Below are 21093 nucleotides of genomic sequence, written 5' to 3'. Positions count from 1 at the left end.
TGTCAGGGTCATAAACAAATTCATGATAGCTCTTAGAATCCAGATTCTAGACTCTCCATCTTCTCTCTAAACCCATGTTTTTTCAACTTTTCACCACTTATTTCAGAGATCTGACTAGAATATTATGCTGATTAAGAAGTAAATACTATATAACTGCCAAACAGAACTTCCAAGCTAATAAAGCACCGAAGCCTAGTGATCTATGACTCTGACCTTTCCCGAGAACCCTCAAGTCTGTGACATAAAAAGAAATGTGACTGAGACTTTATGTGTAACAACCCACGCTGTCAGACCAGTATGCAGAATCAAGTCAGGCAGAGCTGGAGAAGTGTCCAGGACCTACTGTCATTATCATCTACTCTGCTTCTCATAGCATGAATGAATCCTGCTCTACCAATCTGTAATTTTGTTTTTACTGATAAGATAATTCTTCCAGTTTATTTCCTTCTGTTGAAGGACTGAATCTTCTTAGAGGTCTGTTGTTCTCTGCTCATTATTAAAGGATGGGAAGAAAAATTATCAAGGGGTTGAACTGAGTTCTGAGAGGCTTTGCAGGTCCTAAATCCACTAGTTGAGGCTCAGAAAAGTGGCAAGCAGAAGACATTAGATGCCATAACTGGATTTTTCAGCTAAGAAGTACAGATATACATGGGCAGGAAGGAAGCAGCTGTGGGCAGGAAGGAAGCAGCTCTGTACAACAAGGAGCACTGTAGCCAGCCTCTTAATTTGGGTAGCCTTTCCTCCATCTCCATATACACTAGCCCAGAGCATGGACTTTAGGAGGGCTCTACTGGAGGCCCTTTCCACTTACTAGCCACTTACAACCCTTTCCACTTACTTTTCAATGTCATATCTATTATATGCTAGAGTTACTATCAGTCAAAACACAGACTTTCCTATCTGCAAGGAGCTATGAAGGCAACTTGGACTCTAAGGAAAAGTAAAATGATCAAATCTGCATTTTAAAAAGAGCTCTTAAGTACTTTATTCTTGCATTGTTTCACTTATGAAAGCATGTACCAGTTCTGTGATTTGAAAAATATCAAATAAAAGGCCTCCTGCCTTCAATGTAGAGGAGAGCTTGGAGAACAGGCAAGATGCTAGCAGGGAGACTGGTCTGGAGAGTAATCAGTAACACAAGGGAGAAGTAAACAAAGGTTGAAAGGAGTTAACATCAAACGGAATAGACAGGAGTAAAGAGACTCAAATATTAAAACAGTAACATTAATAAGACAAACATTGTAGGTCAGAGACAAAAAGGTAAACAGGAGAACCGTCAAATATAGAACTTAGGTGGATTTTAAAGAGGGATTTATAAACAGAAAAAAGGATGGGATAGAAAATTGTATATATGAACACTGCATACATGTTTTACAAAAATATGCACAGGAAACTCATCAGAATGATAGCAGTGGTTGGCTTTGCACGACAGGCCAATCATTTTTTATCCTCATTCTTTCTTACATCTTCTAAATTTACTAAGAATATGTACTTTCTGGTAAACTGTGTGCATTTTTGAAGCACACACATCTCAAAACTTTAGCCTAATTAACAAAAATTCTACAGTTGTAAAATTTCCTTAAGAAAAACCGTTCAGATGGTGAACCATTCTATGTTTCATAAACATATTATATAATCTATAATTAATTCTCATGTCTTTACAAAGACATGAGACAGTGAAATTGTAATGGTGAGCAATCATTCTAGTTGTGAATTGTTTCCTTTTTTCCAATTCTGCAAATTCACTAGCTAAGAGAGGTGACAGAGCTGAAAGCAGGTATCTTGCTGACAGCTATCAAACTATACAGTAAACACTGCAGACATTTACCAACTGCATGCCTCTGCCTCAGGGCTTTGCCACATACATCTGCATGACTGACTCACTTCCAGGGTCACCTTCTCAATAAGACCTACTATGATTATTTTAATTTTAAGACTAACATGCCCGTCACCACTACCACTACAGGATTCCTGATTTTCTTTTACTTGTTTTGTTTTCAATATACTTATCACCTAATGTGCAATACAATTTATTACATTTATTGTGTGTCTCACCTCCAAGAATGTAAGCTCCAGAGATCACACATGGAGTTTTATTGCTGCTGTTCTCAAATGTATCCCTATACCTAAATGGATCCCTATACCAGAACAATGCCTAGCATATAGTGGATGCTTAACAAATATTTGTTGAATTAGTACTTGTGTGAGTGAATAAAGGCATGAAAGAATACATGAAAAAAAGAATCAATAAATGACTACTGGGTTAAAAAGCACACTCAATTATTTTACAAATGAACATCAGTTGTTAGTACTCTTTATAAGTCACTGGTTCTCTGCTTCAACATTTGTAGAGGCTAATTTAGCCTATGGGGTTCAACAAACTTTACTCTTTACATACACGCCTATTAAAGTTTCTTTCAGATTCAATACAAGAATTAATTATATATATCAAATAACTTCTCTAATTAGTTAAAAGTACAAAAATTAAATAGTATAAGCTTAACAATAAATGGTACAACAACATTTTATTCTTTGTAATCAGAGTTTTCAGACTGCCTCATTTTAAAATGTTCACTTATTACTGAGGACCACAGGGACAGTTTGCTTACACTTTTCCATTTAACCATGTTCGCAGGTTGCTTGGTTTTTTTTCTTTTTCAATCATTAGTTATGAATTGCAAGAGAAAAGGACAGGAAGGCAAGAGCACACATGCCACTCCAACTTTATGAGCAATTTCAACTACTCTTCACGTGACTTTGTCTCAAAGTCATAGCACCACCTTGTGTTCACTCTCCAGAAATGCTGTGAGGGCAGACAGTGCAAAAAGACTTTGTCATTTAATTTTTTTTAAATGTTTAAGCAGCTGAAGAAAATGATGCTAAGCCTATGACTAAGTTGATAACAACACAGATCACACGCTGATAACGACACAGATCACATGCTCGGTTTGGAAATATAAAAGTAAAAACTGAGAAATCAACGTGGCATTAGAAAAATAAACCACCTAAATAAGTTTCAAACAAGACTACTCAAGGAAAAAAAAGAGGCAAAACCTAAATGTTAATAAAAGAGGAAAATAAATTGAAAACCATTTTAGAACCTCATTAATAGACCATCTGCAAAATTTGACAAGAGTAAATTATCAAATAAAACAAAGAGTTTACATTTGAAAATCCAGGAGATCTAATTACAAGATTTTTTTATTACATAGTTTCTGCCCTTAATCCCTACAGACAGCATTATAACAAAGCCTTGGTATATTAACAACTCCCAGTAAATCACATACGTTTGATTATGTGAGAGTGTGACAATACTTTTTCAGTGTTTTGTAACTTAGGGAGATTTCTTTAATGACTAGTGCTGCTGCTTTTATGTTTACAATAACATCAACATCGCACGCAAGCTTAGTCACTAAGTTGTGTTGACTCTTTGCAACCACATGGACCCACCAGGCTCCCCTGTCCATGGGGATTCTCCAGGCAAGAATACTGGAGTGGATTGCCATGCCCTCCTCCAGGGGATCTTCCCAACCCAGGGATCAAACCCAGGTTTCCCCCAACTGCAGATGGATTCTTTACTGTCTGAGCCACCATGGAAACCCAACACCAACATTACTTACACCAATATAGGCTTTCCGGATATCCTAGGGTGTCTCAGCACTTCTGACATTGTCTCTTTTGTTTCCTCCATTCTTTCTTCATCACTTGAATCCACAACAAATATAACCCCATAGGACTCAGCATAGTAATTCTTCCAGATTCCTCGAATTCTTTTTCCACCTCCCAAGTCAAAGATGGTAACTTCAAACTTTCCTTGTCTAAGGTCAATTTTGGAAAATCCAACAGTAGGAGCTACATCTTCAGGATACTCTGTTTCAAATGATATAAAGAGAAAGAATCTTGAGACTTCAAATTAGTAACACTAATTTAACTTCACAACTTAAAAGGCATAAGAGTATTATTCATCATATATTAGTACTAAATAGAATGTTTATTATTTGTTTACATAATAAGCATTACATCTAAGCAAACTGGTTTGGAGGAAAGGTAGATACTATAAAATATCCAACTAGAATTTACACTCCTTGCAGACAGGGTTTTTGGTTTGCTTGCTGTTTTTTATTTCTATAACCCCAAGTCCTAAAATAATGCCTACAATATAACAGGTACTTAATAAGTATTTGTAGAATAAATAAACAAATGAACCTTTGCCTTTAGGGCTACAGATTCTCCAAGTTACAAACAATAAAAATTTCAACACCACGGCCATCCCCAGGGACCATTACAATCCATGTGGGGTTATAAAGAAAAACTAAACATTTAGAGAACAGTTTAAAACAACCAAACAATGTGAGAAGCTATGAAGAGCATGGCAGAAAGCAAAGAGGAACCAAAGAACCTCTGGATGAAAGTGAGAGGAGCGTGAAAAAGCTGGCTTGAAATTCAACATTCAAAAAACTAAAATCATGGCATCTGGTCCTATGACTTCATGGCAAATAGATGAGAAAACAATGGAAACAGTAACAAACTTTATTTTCTTGGACTCCAAAAATCACTGCAGATGGTGACTGCAGCAATGAAACTAAGATGCTTGCTCCCTAGAAGGAAAGCTATGACAAACCTAGTGTTTGTGTGTTAAGTCACTTCAGTCATGTCTGACTCTCTGCGACCCCATGGACTGTAACTCGCCTGGCTCCTCTGTCCATGACAAACTTAGACATCATATTAAAAAGCAGACATCACTTTGACCACAAAGGTCCATACAGTCAAAGCTATGATTTTTACAGTAGTCATGTATGGAGGTGAGAGATGGACCATAAAGAAAGCTGAGTACCAAAGAACTGATGGAACTTTGGAACTGTGGTGTTGGAGAAGACTCTTGAGAGTCCCTTGGACTGCAAGGAGATCAGACCAGTCCATCCTAAAGTAAATCTACCCTGAACATTCATTGGGAGGACTAATGCTGAAGCAGAAGCTCCAATACTTCAGCTATCTGATGCAAAGAGCCAACCCAGCAGAAAGCATCCTGATGCTGGAAAAGATTGCAGGTAGGAGGAGAAGGGGGCAACAGAGGATGAGATAGATGGATGGCATCACTGACTCAATGGACATGAGTTTCAGCAAACTGTGGGAGATAGTGAAGGACAGGGAAGCCTGGTATGCTGCAGTTGATGGGGTCACAAAGAGCTAGCAACTGACAACAATGAAGAGTGTGGGACCATTCCATTTTAATTAACTGAATAAAAGCTGTAATTGGAATAAAGAAACTTTCAAGGACAGCTTGTAAATATAAAGAGATTTTATTTTTTTCTACAAGAAAAGAATACAGGATATTTTCATAAATTATAATTGAATTGCTTTCACGTTTGCATATGACAGTACAGAGAAGTACAGGATATGTACAATTATAACTGCCAAGGAATGGTAATGACAATAAGAGATTAAAAAGATCACTAAAGTTCAAGCCTTGAACTAGGAGCTGAAACCTAGACCTTAAAGCTAGGTAGAATTTAAACAGTCAGATTGGTGATCTAAGTAACAGAAATGGAAAAGGCAAGACGTACAAACAAGTTGAACACTGTAGTTGGAACAGATCTTTAATACTGAATGTACATGGAAGAGGGTTCTGAAGACAGAGAACTGGATGCCATGATCTTAGTTGAGAAATAAGCCAACTTTTTCATTCGCCTCTTTCCCTTTCATCAAGAGGCTCTTTAGTTCCTCTTCATTTTCTGCCATAAGGGTTGTGTCATCTGCAGATCTGAGGTTATTGATATTTCTCCCAACAATCTTGATTCCAGCTTGTGCTTCATCCAGCCTGGCATTTCTCATGATGTACTCTGCATATAACTTAAATAAGCAGGGTGACAATATATAGCCTTGACGTTCTGCTTTCCCAATTTGGAACCAATCTGTTGTTCCATGTCCAGTTCTAACTGTTGCTTCTTGACCTGCATAAAGATTTTTCAGGCGGTAAGTCAGATGGTCTGGTATTACCATCTGCTGAAGAAGTTTCCACAGTTTGCTGTGATTCAGTGTCAAAGGCTTTGGCGTCAATAAAACAGAAGTAGATGTTTTTCTGGAACTCTCTTGCTTTTTTGATGATCCAGCAGATGTTGCCAATTTAATCTCTGGTTTAGGGTTTAGATGAAATCAAAAGGATGGAGCCTCCATGATGGAATTAGTGCCCTTACAAGAAGAGACACAAGAGAGCTTGTTTCCTCTCTCTCTTTGCATCACATGAAGATACAAGTTAAAAGATGGTTGTATACCAAGAAGAGGGCCTTCACTAAGTATCTGATCACACAAGCACCCTGACCTCAGACTCCAGAACTGTGAGAAATACCTGTTGTTTAAGCCACCATGCCTATGGTATTCTGTTATAACAGCCCAAATAAGTACATTCAAGAGCAAAAAGATATGGAGGGAGAGATAAGCTGTGGCGCAGAAAGGCTTCAGAGAGAAAGTGAAACAGGACTGAAGTCTTAGAAGATAAATAAATAAATTATAATAATGAAGGGAGAAGAATATTCCAGGCAGGAGAGCAATGTAAGCATAGATAAAATAATGGTACTATTCCAGGAGGCCAATTCATATTAAATAATTTTTTCAAGGTTCTATGGTAGACAGAGTTAAGACTCAAATTCAGAATTTAAAAGCCTGTTTGTTCTGATACATGGAACACCCTCCCCAACTTCTCTCTTCTTTTCTGTACTTCTTCCTCATGACTCCATGCTTCAAGACTCAAGGCTGTCTGTTCAGGTTACAACCTTTTCTATAAATCCTTGTCTGAGGATTCCTTCCTACTGTCAGTATTACCTACACCATCTATCATAATATTCTATCTTCTTGCTGGCTTTCACAATAGCCCTTACCTTCCCAATACATGGGAACAATTTTTGTATCCTTAGCACTTGGCACAAAGCATACAGTTGCTCAATATTAAAACACCAGACTGCTAAGACAGCTGAATCCACTGTACCTACATCCAACTTTCCATATATTTAACCATCCATCCATGCCTGGAACTATTTACTGACGGCCTGTTATAAATCAGGAAACATATAAGAACCAGGGGTACAAAGACATATGGTCCCCAATACTGAGGATTTCAGTAAAGTATATGTGTTAAGACAATGCCTAAAAAGTTCAAGATAAAATGAAAACACATAATCAATAAATGTTTATGGAGGTTATGTTATATGGTAAGTACTATGCAAAGTCCTAGATATACAAAGATAAATAAGATCTATTTTTTTTCTAACAGACTCCTTTTTGTAAGGGAAAAATAAGAAATATATACATCAGTTCAGTTCAGTTCAGTCACTCAATCGTGTCGGACTCTTTGCAACCCCATGAACCACAGCACGCCAGGCCTCCCTGTCCATCACCAACTCCCGGAGTTCACTCAAACTCATGTCCATCGAGTCCGTGATGCCATCCAGCCATCTCATTCTGTCTTCCCCTTCTCCTCCTGCCCCCAATCCCTCCCAGCATCAGAGGCTTTTCCAGTGAATCAACTCTTGGATGAGGTGGCCAAAGTATTGCAGTTTCAGATTCAACATCAGTCCTTCCAATGACCACCCAGACTGATCCCCTTTAGAATGGACTGGTTGGATCTCCTTGCAGTCCAAGGGACTCTCAAGAGTCTTCTTCAACACCACAGTTCAAAAGCATCAATTCTTCGGTAATCAGCCTTCTTCAGTCCAACTCTCACATCCATACATGACCACAGGAAAAACCATAGCCTTGACTAGATGGACCTTGGTTGGCAAAGTAATGTCTCTGCTTTTTAATATACTATCTAGGTTGGTCATAACTTTCCTTACTAGGAGTAAGCGTCTTTTAATTTCATGGCTGCAATCAGCATCCGCAGTGATTTTGGAGCCCAAAAAAATAAAGTCTGACACTGTTTCCCCATCTATTTGCCATGAGGTGATGGGACCAGATGACATGATCTTTGTTTTCTGAATGTTGAGCTTCAAGCCAACTTTTTCACTCTCCTCTTCCACTTTCATCATGAGGCTTTTGAGTTCCTCTTCAATTCTGCCATAAGGGTGGTGTCATCTGCATATCTGAGGTTATTGATATTTTTCCCGGCAATCTTGATTCTAGCTTCTGCTTCTTCTAGGCCAGCGTTCCTCATGATGTACTCTGCATATAAGTTAAATAAGCAGGGGGACAATATACAACCTTGACGTACTCCTTTTCCTATTTGGAACCAGTCTGTTCTTCCATGTCCAGTTCTAACTGTTGCTTCCTGACCTGCATATAGGTTTCTCAAGAGGCAGGTCAGGTGGTCTGGTATTCCCATCTCTTTCAGAATTTTCCACAGTTTATTGTGATCCACACAGTCAAAGGCTTTGGCATAGTCAATGAAGCAGAAATAGATGTTTTTCTGGAACTCTCTTGCTTTTTCCATGATCCAGCGGATGTTGGCAATTTGATCTCTGTTTCCTCTGGCTTTTCTAAAACCAGCTTGAATATCTGGAAGTTCACAGTCCACGTATTGCTGAAGCCTGGCTTGGAGAATTTTGAGCATGACTTTACTAGCGTGTGAGATGAGTGCAACTGTGCGGTAGTTTGAGCATTCTTTGGCATTGCCTTTCTTTGGGATTGGGATGAAGACTGACCTTTCCCAGTCCTGTGGCCACTGCTGAGTTTTCCAAATTTGCCGCCACATTCAGTGCAGCACTTTCACAGCATCTTCTTTCAGGATTTGAAATAGCTCAACTGGAATTCCATCACCTCCACTAGCTTTGTTTGTAGTGATGCTTTCTAAGGCCCCCGTGATTTCACATTCCAAGATGTCTGGCTCTAGGTGAGTGATCACACCATCGTGATTATCTTGGTTTCCAACCATTCAATATTACAGTAATCTAAGCCTATGCCCCAACCAGTAACGCTAAAGAAGCCGAAATTGAACAGTTCTATGTACTCCGGGAGTTGGTGATGGACAGGGAGGCCTGGCGTGCTGTGATTCATGGGGTCGCGGAGAGTCGGACACGACTGAGCGAATGAACTGAACTGAACTGAACTGAATGAAGACCTACAAGACCTTTTAGAACTAACACCGAAAAAAGATGTCCTTTGCATTATAGGGGAATGGAATGCAAAAGTAGGAAGTCAAGAAACACCTGGAGTAACAGGCAAATTTGGCCTTGGAGCACGGAATGAAGCAGGGCAAAGGCTAATAGAGTTTTACCAAGAGAACGCAGTGGTCATAGCAAACACCCTCTTCCAACAACACAAGAGAAGACTCTACACATGGATATCACCAGATGGTCAACACCAAAATCAGATTGATTATATTCTTTGCAGTCAAAGATGGAGAAGCTCTATACAGTTAGCAAAAACAAGACCAGGAGCTGACTGTGGCTCAGATCATGAACTCCTTATTGCCAAATTCAGACTTAAATTGAAGAAAGTAGGGAAAATCACTAGACCGTTCAGATATGACCTCAATCAAATCCCTTATGATTATACACTGGAAGTGAGAAATCGATTTAAGGCACTAGATCTGATAGAGTGCCTGATGAACTATGAACAGAGGTTCGTGACGTTGTACAGGAGACAGGGACCAAGACCATCCCCATGGAAAAGAAATGCAAAAAAGCAAAATGGCTGTCTGAGGAGGCCTTACAAATAGCCGTGAAAAGAAGAGAAGCGAAAAGCAAAGGAGTAAAGGAATGATACAAGCATCTGAATGCAGAGTTCCAAAGAATAGCAAGGAGAGATAAGAAAGCCTTCCTCAGCGATCAATGCAAAGAAATAGAGGAAAACAACAGAATAGGAAAGACAAGAGATCTCTTCAAGAAAATTAGAGATACCAAGGGAACATTTCATTCAAAGACGGGCTCGATAAAGGACAGAAATGGTGTGGACCTAACAGAAGCAGAAGATATTAAGAAGAAGTGGCAAGAATACACAGAAGAACTGCACAAAAAATATATACATAAATAACTAAAATATAATAAAGATGTGTTAATATCAACAATGCTAGGCATCAATTTACACAAAGAATTTTCCCACCCAAAATATTCCTTTAAACTCTTTGGAAATAATACTGGAAAATCAGAAAATCCTGGATTTTTAGCTAAGCACATAGCTGTTTAGGATTAAAAAAGGCAATCCCCAGTCTTTATGGCACCTAGGGGTGGCCATGAGAGCAGGTTCTAGACAGTGTGCTTGTGGTATATTTTGTTGAGAATAAATTCCTAGGCAGGTTGATAAGAAATCCAGGCTCCCTGAAGAGGAGAAAGGGGTCTGTGGCTCTTGAAGTGGAGAGAGGGGTTAGGGGTTCTTGAGGAGGAGGAAAGGACAAATTTTTTTCTCTACATTCCTTAGTCTTAGTCACATAAAATGTTTTTTTTTTTTTCTTTAAGCCAGGAATTGATGATTACACAACAAACAACTCAGTTTAAACTCTGTACTAAGAATTACACAACAACAATGTATCCTGCTTGAGAACAGTTTCTCCTTCCTGAAAAACTTCTGACAAATCCTAACATCTTAGAATGTATATTATGGGAGTGGGTCTGGTTCAGTTCAGTTCAGTTCAGTTCAGTCGCTCAGTCGTGTCCGACTCTCCGCGACCCCATGAATCACAGCACGCCAGGCCTCCCTGTCCATCACCAACTCCCGAAGTTCACTCAGACTCAAGTCCACAGAAAAGGTGATGCCATCCAGCCATCTCATCCTTGGTTGTCCCCTTCTCCTCCCACCCCCAACCCTTCCCAGCATCAGAGTCTTTTCCAGTGAGACAACTCGTCGCATGAGGTGGCCAAAGTATTGCAGTCTCAGCTTTAGCATCAGTCCCTCCAATGAACACCCAGGATCGATCTCCTTTATAATGGACTGGTTGGATCTCCTCGCAGTCCAAGGGACTCTCAAGAGTCTTCTCCAATACCACAGTTCAAAAGCATCAATATTTCGGCGATCAGCTTTCTTCACAGTCCAACTCTCACATCCATACATGACCATGGGAAAAACCATAGCCTTGACTAGACGGACCTTTGTTGGCAAAGTAATGTCTCTGATTTTTAATATATTATTCAAGGTTGGTCATAACTTTCTTTCCAAGGAGTAAGTGTCTTTTAATTTCATGGCTGCAATCAGCATCTGCAGTGATTTTGGAGCCCAAAGAAATAAAGTCTGACACTATTTCCACTGTTTTTCCATCTATTTCCCATGAAGTGATGGGACCAGATGCCATGATCTTTGTTTTCTGAATGTTGAGCTTCAAGCCAACTTTTCACTCTCCTCTTTCACTTTCATCAAGAGGCTTTTGAGTTCCTCACTTTCTGCCATAAGGGTAGTGTCACCTGCATATCTGAGATTATTGATATTTCTCCCAGCAATCTTGATTCCAGCTTGTGCTTCTTCCAGCCCAGCGTTCCTCATGATGTACTCTGCATATAAGTTAAATAAGCAAGGTGACAATATACAGCCTTGACGTACTCCTTTTCCTATTTGGAACCAGTCTGTTGTTTCATGTACAGTTCTGACTGTTGCTTCCTGACCTGCATACAGGTTTCTCAAGAGGTAGGTCAGGTGGTCTGGTATTCCCATCTCTTTCAGAATTCTCCACAGTTTACTGTGATCCACACAGTCAAAGGCTTTGGCATAGTCAATGAAGCAGAAATAGATGTTTTTCTGGAACTCTCTTGCTTTCTCCATGATCCAGCGGATGTTGATCTCTGGTGCCTCTGCCTTTTCTAAAACCTGCTTAAACATCTGGGAGTTCACGGTTCACATATTGCTGAAGCCTGGCTTGGAGAATTTTGAGCATCACTTTGCTAGCGTGTGAGATGAGTGCAATTGTGCAGTAGTTTGAGCATTCTTTGGCATTCCCTTTCTTTGGGATTGGAATGAAGACTGACCTTTTCCAGTCCTGTGGCCACTGCTGAGTTTTCCAAATTTGCTGGCATATTGAATGCAGCACTTTCACAGCATCATCTTTCAAGATTTGAAATAGCTCAACTGGAATTCTATCACTTCCACTAGCTTTGTTCGTAGTGATGCTTTCTAAGGCCCACTTGACTTCACATTCCAAGATGTCTGGCTCTAGGTCAGTGATCACGTTATTGTGACAATCTTGGTCGTGAAGATCTTTTTTGTACAGTTCTTCTGTGTATGCTTGCCACCTCTTCTTAATATCTTCTGCTTCTCTTAGGTCCATACCATTTCTGTCCTTTCTCGAGCCCATCTTTGCACGAAATGTTCCCTTGGAATCTCTAATTTTCTTGAAGAGATCTCTTGTTTTTCCTATTCCTTTGTTTTCCTATATTTCTTTGCACTGATCACTGAGGAAGGCTTTCTTATCTCTCTTTGCTATTCTTTGGAACTCAGCATTCAGATGCTTATATCTTTCCTTTTCTCCTTTGCCTTTTGCCTCTCTTCTTTTCACAGCTATTTGTAAGGCCTCCTCAGACAGCCATTTTGCTTTTTTGCATTTCTTTTCCATGGGGATGGTCTTGGTCCCTGTCTCCTGTACAATGTCATGAACCTCCGTCCAGAGTTCATCAGGTACTCTATCTATCAGATCTAGTCCCTTAAATCTATTCCTCACTTCCACTGTATAATCATAAGGGATTTGATTTAGGTCATATCTGAGTGGTCTAGTGGTTTTCCCTACTTTCTTCAATTTCAGTCTGAATTTGGCAATAAGGAGTTCATGATCTGAGCCACAGTCAGCTCCCGGTCTTGTTTTTGCTAACTGGATACAGCTTCTCCATCTTTGGCTGCAAATAATATAATCAATCTGATTTCGATGTTGACCATCTGGTGATGTCCATGTGTAGAGTCTTCTCTTGTGTTGTTGGAAGAGGGTGTTTGCTATGACCAGTGCGTTCTCTTGACAAAACTCTATTAGCCTTTGTCTGACTCATTCCGTGCTCCAAGGCCAAATTTTCCTGTTACTCCAGGTGTTTCTTGACTTCCGACTTTTTGGGTCTGGTAGGTTCTTTCTATTATTAAATTCTAATCCTGTTATCCTAAAATGTAACTTATGGGAGTGGGTCTGGTAAAATTTTACAACCTTGAGACACTCTTTTGATTTGTTGTAATAATTATTTAAAAAGTATATAATTCCCTTGTTAAAGATTTGATCAGTCCTGTGTGTTCATTGGATGGACTGATGCTAAAGCTGAAACTCCAATACTTTGGCCACCTCATGCGAAGAGCTGACTCACTGGAAAAGACTCTGATGCTGGGAAAGGTTGGGGGCGGGAGGAGAAGGGGACGACAGAGAATGAGATGGCTGGATGGCATCACCAACTCGATGAACATGAGTTTGAGTGAACTCTGGGAGTTGGTGATGGACAGGGAGGCCTGGTGTGCTTGTGATTCATGGGGTTGCAAAGAGTCAGACATGACTGAGTGACTGAACTGATCTGAACTGAAAGACTAGTGAGGGGGGCACTCTCCAACCCCTGCTGATGTCTATGTCAGAAGCTTTCTCTGTCCCTTTTTCACACTTTAATAAAACTCTGCTACACAAAAGCTCTTGAGTGATCAAGCCCAAAGCTAAATCTTCTTCGGAGACCAAGAATCTGACACCATTCACCATAAGCTATCACTGTTAAACGTTTAATTGGCTTTGGAGGCTGTAGAATTCTGATATAAACTATTTGTCAATTTTCATGCTGTAAATACTACCACTATGGCCAATTAGAAACTACCAATATGAGGCACCTGACCATGAAGTTGGGCAAGGAGGTACCTAATTGGCTTTCACTGACTATATGAGCCAATATGAGCAAGGAGGAGCCAGCTCTGGAATACCACAGGTTCCAGCAAACAGCCTGTGAACTGTAGTGATATGGTGGCTTCAGGTTCACACACTTTAAAAAAAAAGAGGACAGTCTCCTTTTATCCTTTTTACTTCTTTCTTCTGTTAGGTAGTTGGAAGACGGAAAAGGAGTCCAAAGTGGCAGTGGCTAAAAAAAAAGGAAGGGAAAAGCCCACGAAAATAGAACAAAGGAAGGTCAAAGAAAGGTCCAAGGACCGGAGTGAGGACTTCAGGTAGAACAACACTCCTGGCTAAGCTCAATTTGCATAGGGCAGGCCCAGGGGGAAGAAAACATAGAAAAGGAGGAGCCAAGCATTCTCTCTCTCTCTCTCTCTCCCCACCCCCACCCCCCATGCACACTGACGCGCTCCTCCACTCTCCTCTCTTCTTCGAGGATGGAGTCTCCTGTTATCTTCTAAATAAAATACAACTGTCACACTGATTTGTCTAAGAGCTATGACACAGTTTGTTCAAGACCCCAGAGCTGTGACACGCCGAGGGCTCTATTGTCCATTGCCTCAAATCATTGCTGTGATGAGACAAGAACCAAGAAACATACACTCGCCTGACACTTCTGGCTGAAGTACACACCACGGGCCAGGTTGGCAAGGGAAAATACTAGGAATGGCAAAGCAAACAGGAAAAGGAATTTGAGTCCCTAATACCATACGGGCTGAAAGAAGCACAAGCTGGAATCAAGATTGCTGGGAGAAATACCAATAACATCCGATATGCAGATGACACCACCCTTATGGCAGAAAGTGAAGAGGAACTCAAAAGCCTCTTGATGAAAGTGAAAGAGGAGAGTGAAAAGTTTGGCTTGAAGCTCAACATTCAGAAAACAAAGATCATGGCATCTGGTCCCATCACTTCATAGGAAACAGATGGGGAAACAGTGGAAACAGTGTCAGACTTTATTTTTTACGGCTCCAAAATTACTGCAGATGCTGATTGCAGCCATGAAATTAAAAGACGCTTACTCCTTGGAAGGAAAGTTATGACCAACCTAGACAGTGTATTAAAAACCAGAGACATTACTTTGCCAACAAAGGTCCATCTAGTCAAGGCTATGGTTTTTCCAGTGGTCGTGTATGGATGTGAGAGTTGGACTATAAAGAAAGCTGATCACCAAAGAATTGATGCTTTTGAACTGTGGTGCTGGAGAAGACTCTTGAGAGTCCCTTGGACTGCAAGGAGGTCCAACCAGTCCATTCTAAAGGAGATCAGAATACCTACAGCTGAATACCATACAGCTGCTATGCCAGCCCTAAACTCCTTCTGCCTCTGCTGTTACATGAGAGAGAAATAAATTTCTATTTTGTTAAGCCACTGTTATTTTAGGCTATTTAGTACAATCGAACCTATATCCTATTAATGCAATCACTTTGACAGCCATGAAGAACAGAAGATGGATGAATGAATGAAATGAAGATAGGGAAAATACTTTTAGATTCAGTTCAGGTCAGTTCAGTTCAGTCACTCAATCGTGTCCGACTCTTTGCGACCCCATGAATCACAGCACGCCAGGCCTCCCTGTCCATCACCAACTCCTGGAGTTCACTCAAACACATGTCCATCGAGTCGGTGATGCCATCCAGCCATCTCATTCTCGGTCGTCCCCGTCTCCTCCCACCCCTAATCCTTCCCAGCATCAGTCTTTTCCAGTGAGTCCACTCTTCACATGAGGTGGCCAAAGCATTCCAGTTTCAGCTTTACCATCAGTCCTTCCAATGAACACCAGGATCGATCTCCTTTATAATGGACTGGTTGGATCTCCTCGCAGTCCAAGGGACTCTCAAGAGTCTTCTCCAGCACCACAGTTCAAAAGCATCAATTCTTCGGCAATCAGCTTTCTTCACAGTCCAACTCTCACATCCATACATGACCACGGGAAAAACCATAGCCTTGACTAGACAGACCTTGGTTGGCAAAATAATGTCTCTGCTTTTTAATATACTATCTAGGTTGGTCATCACTTTCCTTCCAAGGAGTAAGCGTCTTTTAATTTCATGGCTGAAATCAGTATCTACAGTGATTTTGGAGCCCCCAAAAATAAAGTCTGACACTGTTTCCCCATCTATTTCCCATGAAGTGATGGGACCAGATGCCATGATCTTTGTTTTCTGAATGTTGAGCTTTAAGCCAACCTTCTCACTCTCCTCTTTCACTTTCATCAAGAGGCTCTTTAGTTCTTTTGCACTTTCTGCCATAAGGGTGGTGTCATCTGCATATCTGAGGTTATTGATATTTCTCCCAGTAATCTTGATTCCAGCTTGTGCTTCTTCCAGCCCAGCATTCCTCATGATGCACTCTGCATAGAAGTTAAATAAGCAGGGTGACAATATATAACCTTGTCATACTCCTTTTCCTATTTGGAACTAGTCTGTTGTTCCATGGCCAGTTCTAACTATAGCTTCCTGACCTGCATACAGGTTTCTCAAGAAAACTATAATAAACTCATAGATGAAACACTAGGGTTTGGACTTACCTGACTACAATATAGTAAGAGAGGAAAATTATCTCAAAAGAAAGGAGGAAATATACAATAAAATTTGCTTTTAGTTAAAAAATCAAAAAACAAGAAGAGCCCTAAATAAGCTAGAGTAGAATCCATGGGAGAAATGTTTTAGGAAAACTTCTTACTATCCCTAAGGCATGACTGACCTGGGACACCAAAACGAGTAAAATTGCCCTTGGGAATTTATAGTCTGGAGACTATAAATAGGTAGAGAAATATGTTACCTAAACTATGTTTAGGTAGAGAAATACCTAAACATAGGAGCAATTAATCACTGATACATGTATTATATACAAACAGGAGTAGACAAAAATAGTAGTAGTCAATTGTATCCATGGTGGTGATAAAGGGTGAGGGCAGGAGCAGACCAGAAGGGACTTCATAAAGAAGGAGACTACATGACAAACAACTGTCTTTAAAGATAAGTAGATATTCTGTCTTTAAGGAAAAGTTTATTTTTCTTTAATAAGGCAAATGGGAACAGTATAAGCAAAAAACAGGCATCAAAAGGCTCAATCAAATCTATATCCTAGGAAAACTCCCAAGTAGTTCTATATAACTGGATTCTTTAGAAAAGAAAAAAAAGGTAAGAAATCAGTCACTGGAGTAGGCTGAAGAGTAAATAAAAATGAAGAACAAAAACAGAGTCAGAAGGCAGCTCAAAGTTGAAGGCAGCTTTGACATTTTTGTTCATGACATGACACCCTGAACATTTTTTAAACTCAGATAGATATATGGAGGTGGGATTTAGAAGAAAAAGACCTGATGGAAAGAGGATATTCTAAGTACATCCAAATAATCAGATGGATTTATTAGCAAGTTCCTAGATCCTGTTCCCTTGAACCTAAGGTTTTGAGGGAATAAAAGAGAGGATGTTTGCAAAGCTTCATGGACTGCAGGCCAAATCTGGATAGCCACCTGTTTTTACATGGCCCTCAATCTAAGAACATGTTTTATATTCTAAAATAATTCCAAAACAATTCCCAAGGATATTTCATAACACATCAAATTTTAGAGTCTATAGAGTTTCATTGTAACATGGCCATGCTCAATTTTTACATACTGACTATGGCTCCTATCAAACCACTCTGTCAGAACTATGTAACTGGGAATCGGACCGTAAGACTCTCAGAGTCTAAAATATTAGTATTTACTATCTGGGATTTCCCTGGTGGCCCAGTGGTTAAGACTCCATGGATTCAATCCCTGATTAGGAAACTAAGACCCAACATGCCATGCAGTTTGGCCAAAAAATAAATAAATTTAAAAAAATAAAATATTTACTATCTGGGTCTTTACAGCAGAAACTTGAAAACCCCTGATTTCAATTCAGTTCAGTTCACTCAGTCATATCTGACTCTTGTGACCCCATGAACCACAGCATGCCAGGCCTCCTTGTCCATCACCAGCTCCCGGAGTTTACCCAAACCCATGTCCATCAAGTCGGTGATGCCATCTAACCATCTCATCCTCTGTCATCCCCTTCTCCTCCTGCCCTCAATCCTTCCCAGCATCAGGGTCTTCTCAAATAAGTCAGTACTTCGCATCAGGTGGCCAAAGTATTGGAGTTTCAGCTTTAGCATCAGTCCTTTCAATGAACACCCAGGATTGATCTCCTTTAGGATAGACTGGTTGGCTCTCCTTGCAGTCCAAGGGACTCTCAAGAGTCTTCTCCAGCACCACAGTTCAAAAGCATCAATTCTTTGGTGATCAGCTTTCTTTATAGTCCAACTCTCACATCCATACACGACCACTGGAAAAACCATAGCCTTGACTAGATGGACCTTTGTTGGCAAAGTAATGTCTCTGGTTTTTAATACACTGTCTAGGTTGGTCATAACTTTCCTTCCAAGGAGTAAGCATCTTTTAATTTCATGGCTGCAATCACCATCTGCAGTGATTTTGGAGCCCCCAAAAATAAAGTCTGACACTGTTTCCACTGTTTCCCCATTTGTTTGCTATGAAGTGATGGGACCAGATGCCATGATCTTTGTTTTCTGAATGTTGAGCTTCAAGCCAACTTTTCACTCTCCTCTTTCACTTTCACCAAGAGACTTTTTAATTCCTCTTCACTTTCTGCCATAAGGGTGGTGTCATCTGCATATCTGAGGTTATTGATATTTCTCCCAGCAATCTTGATTCCAGCTTATGCTTCATCCAGCCCAGCGTTCCTCATGATGTACTCTGCATAGAAGTTAAATAAGCAGGGTGACAATATACAGCCTTGACGAACTCCTTTTCCTATTTGGAACCAGTCTGTTGTTTCATGTCCAATTCTAACTGTTGCTTCCTGACCTGCATATGGGTTTCTCAAGAGGCAGGTCAGGTGGTCTGGTATTCCCATCTCTTTCAGAATTTTCCACAGCTTATTGTGATCTACACAGTCAAAGGCTTTGGCATAGTCAATGAAGCAGAAATAGACGTTTTTCTGGAACTCTCTTGCTTTTTCCATGATCCAGTGGATGTTGGCAATTTGATCTCTGGTTCCTCTGCCTCTTTTAAAACCAGTCTGAACATCTGGAAATTCACAGTTCCCATATTGCTGAAGCCTGGCTTGGAGAATTTTGAGCATTACTTTACTAGTATGTGAGATGACTGCAATTGTGCAGTAGTTTGAGCATTTCTTGGCATTGCCTTTCTTTGGGACTGGAATGATCACCTACCTTTTCCAGTCCTGTGGCCACTGCTGAGTTTTCCAAATTTGCTGACATTTTGAGTGCCCCTGATTTAGACGGTGACAATTCTTCAAGGATATAACCTAAGTGACCACATGAGGGGTACAAAAAGCCTTTAGAAGACTGCTTCAAACAATAATATATAGTTTGTTGGACTTCCCTGGTAGTCCAATGTTTAAGATCCTATACTATCAATGTAGGGGGCACAGGTCCAATCCCTGGTTGGGGAACTAAAATCCCACACATCACAAAGTGCAGCCAAGAAAAAAAGAAATTAATATATAGTTTGTATCTAACATTATAAAACAGAATTGGGGGTGACAAAACATTTTTTCCCAACAGCAAGCTTTGCAAGGTGTCAATTTTCTTTCATAAACTTCCCCAAGTAAAAGTTCCCTATTTGTCATGCATATCTTGTTGCAACATGTATTTTCAGGAACAAATATATGTTAGGTTTTTTCCCAATTCATACCCTTAAGATGCATGGCTCATGCTACATCTTCTGGGTACACAACAAACTCACTAGTACAGCAACTTCTATACAAAGCATTAAATTAAGACTAAATAAATACATTCAATGAGATGTAACATAAATGACATAAAACCCTTCAATGTGTTTTTAACATAATTGTAAAAATTACACATCATATTGGAATAAAAATCAAGAGATACAAAGAGAGCTGTTCTGGCTATCTGTATTTCTACCTCTCTTTCACTGAGTTGCAGCTCTTTAACTAAATTCTGGCCAAAAGAATGTAGACGACATGCATCGTTAATAGCAGGGGCATGTCCTTTTTACACTTTTTCGTTCCTACTAGCTAGAAGACAGCTATGACTCCTCCTAGCTGATCAAAGACCTCAAGGAGCCTCCATATCTTTGCATTCATTCAAATCTGAAACAGAACAGGCTGGTACTATTAAGCCAGAGTCTTTTCACCATATTAGACACAAGTACACTAAGAATATAAAGTAATAGAGTACACAATATCTCTACCCAACGAATATGTAATAAAGCAATTTAAATAAATAAATCAGAACAATAATTTTTTTTAAGCTTACCTCCTTGGATTCCCTTCGCTGTCGCCGTTTTGCCAGCATTATCAAGTCCCACCATCACAAGAGTCACCTTTCTTAAAATAATAAAAATTTTAAAAAAAGGTGAATTAAATATGGGGGGGGGGGGGGATAAAGGCAAATACATTCATCCAAGCAATACTTAAGAAGCAACTACTATGTACAAGTCAATATGCTGAATGCTAAGGGGTACAATGATGAACAAAATATATATTCAAAAAGCAAAATTCTTGAAAAATACCTGTAAAGTGCCATCCTTTTGTTCTCTAAGCACAAAAAAACAGAAACTGTACAGTAGATAACCTGAAGGGTAGAGAAGAAATAAAGGGAAGAAGAGAGAAAGGAAGAGCGAGAGATGGATTCTAGAACATGAGTTATTTATCACATCTAAAGATTCAATTTTCTAGTTAACTGAATTCTAACCATTAGCAAAAGTTTGTTTTTTTCCAGTGAAATTATATAAGAAAAGAATTAGGTTAGGTTCTATACACTACTAGTACACTCAATTGTTTTTACATATGTAGCACCTTACCAAATACAAATCTTATAGTACAGTAACATTATTAACCTAAGAGCTAATGTATTTTAAAAGAGGGTTCCTAAATTAGAAACTTAAAATGTTTCTGATGATATAGCTAAACTTCACAAAGTAAGGGAACAAAACACAATCCAGTTCAATTTTACAACTGAAGAAACATAAGCCTAGAATCATAAGCTAAGACAATGAATTGGTTACAGTCAGAACCAGAACCTAATTCACCTAACTTCTAGGTTAGGTTTAACTTCTTAAACCTGGGACAGGTTATAAAGGAACAAACCTACCACAGAGTTCCTAGTATCCTGGGGATTCAGTCCAGCACTAAAGCCCATTTCTGTTCCAGGCTTAACTACTGCTTAATATAGCAAGTGGTGAGGCCACTTATGGAGAAGGCAATGGCACCCCACTCCAGTACTCTTGCCTGGAAAATCCCATGGATGGAGGAGCCTGGTAGGCTGCAGTCCATGGGGTCACTAAGAGTCGGACACGACTGAGC

At 39.8% G+C, this 21093-nt stretch overlaps 1 protein-coding gene across 6 annotated transcripts in view; it reads right to left on the bottom strand.

Annotated features, from left to right (window-relative positions):
- Positions 1-21093, bottom strand: part of ARL13B (ARF like GTPase 13B) — a 94874-nt gene that overhangs the window by 52490 nt on the left and 21291 nt on the right. For 2 of the 6 annotated variants that reach the window (XM_055437192.2, XM_055437649.2), the window contains exons 2-3: positions 20045-20115; positions 3621-3870 (exon numbers count right to left, since the gene is read on the bottom strand). The exons of 2 other annotated variants lie outside the window; for them this stretch is intronic. In XM_055437192.2, the coding sequence (XP_055293167.1) occupies positions 3621-3870; positions 20045-20115 (321 nt within the window). Of the gene's footprint in view, positions 1-3620; positions 3871-20044; positions 20116-20300; positions 20363-21093 lie in introns of all 6 variants that reach the window. 2 more of the 6 variants (XM_088836251.1, XM_088836259.1) reach the window with 2 other exon arrangements.

This window comes from Moschus berezovskii, chromosome 1, assembly GCF_049115385.1.
Source record: "Moschus berezovskii isolate FMDL1 chromosome 1, NW_MosBer_1.0, whole genome shotgun sequence".
Classification (NCBI taxonomy): Eukaryota; Metazoa; Chordata; class Mammalia; order Artiodactyla; family Moschidae; genus Moschus; species Moschus berezovskii.
This window is presented reverse-complemented; position numbering and strand designations above follow the sequence as displayed.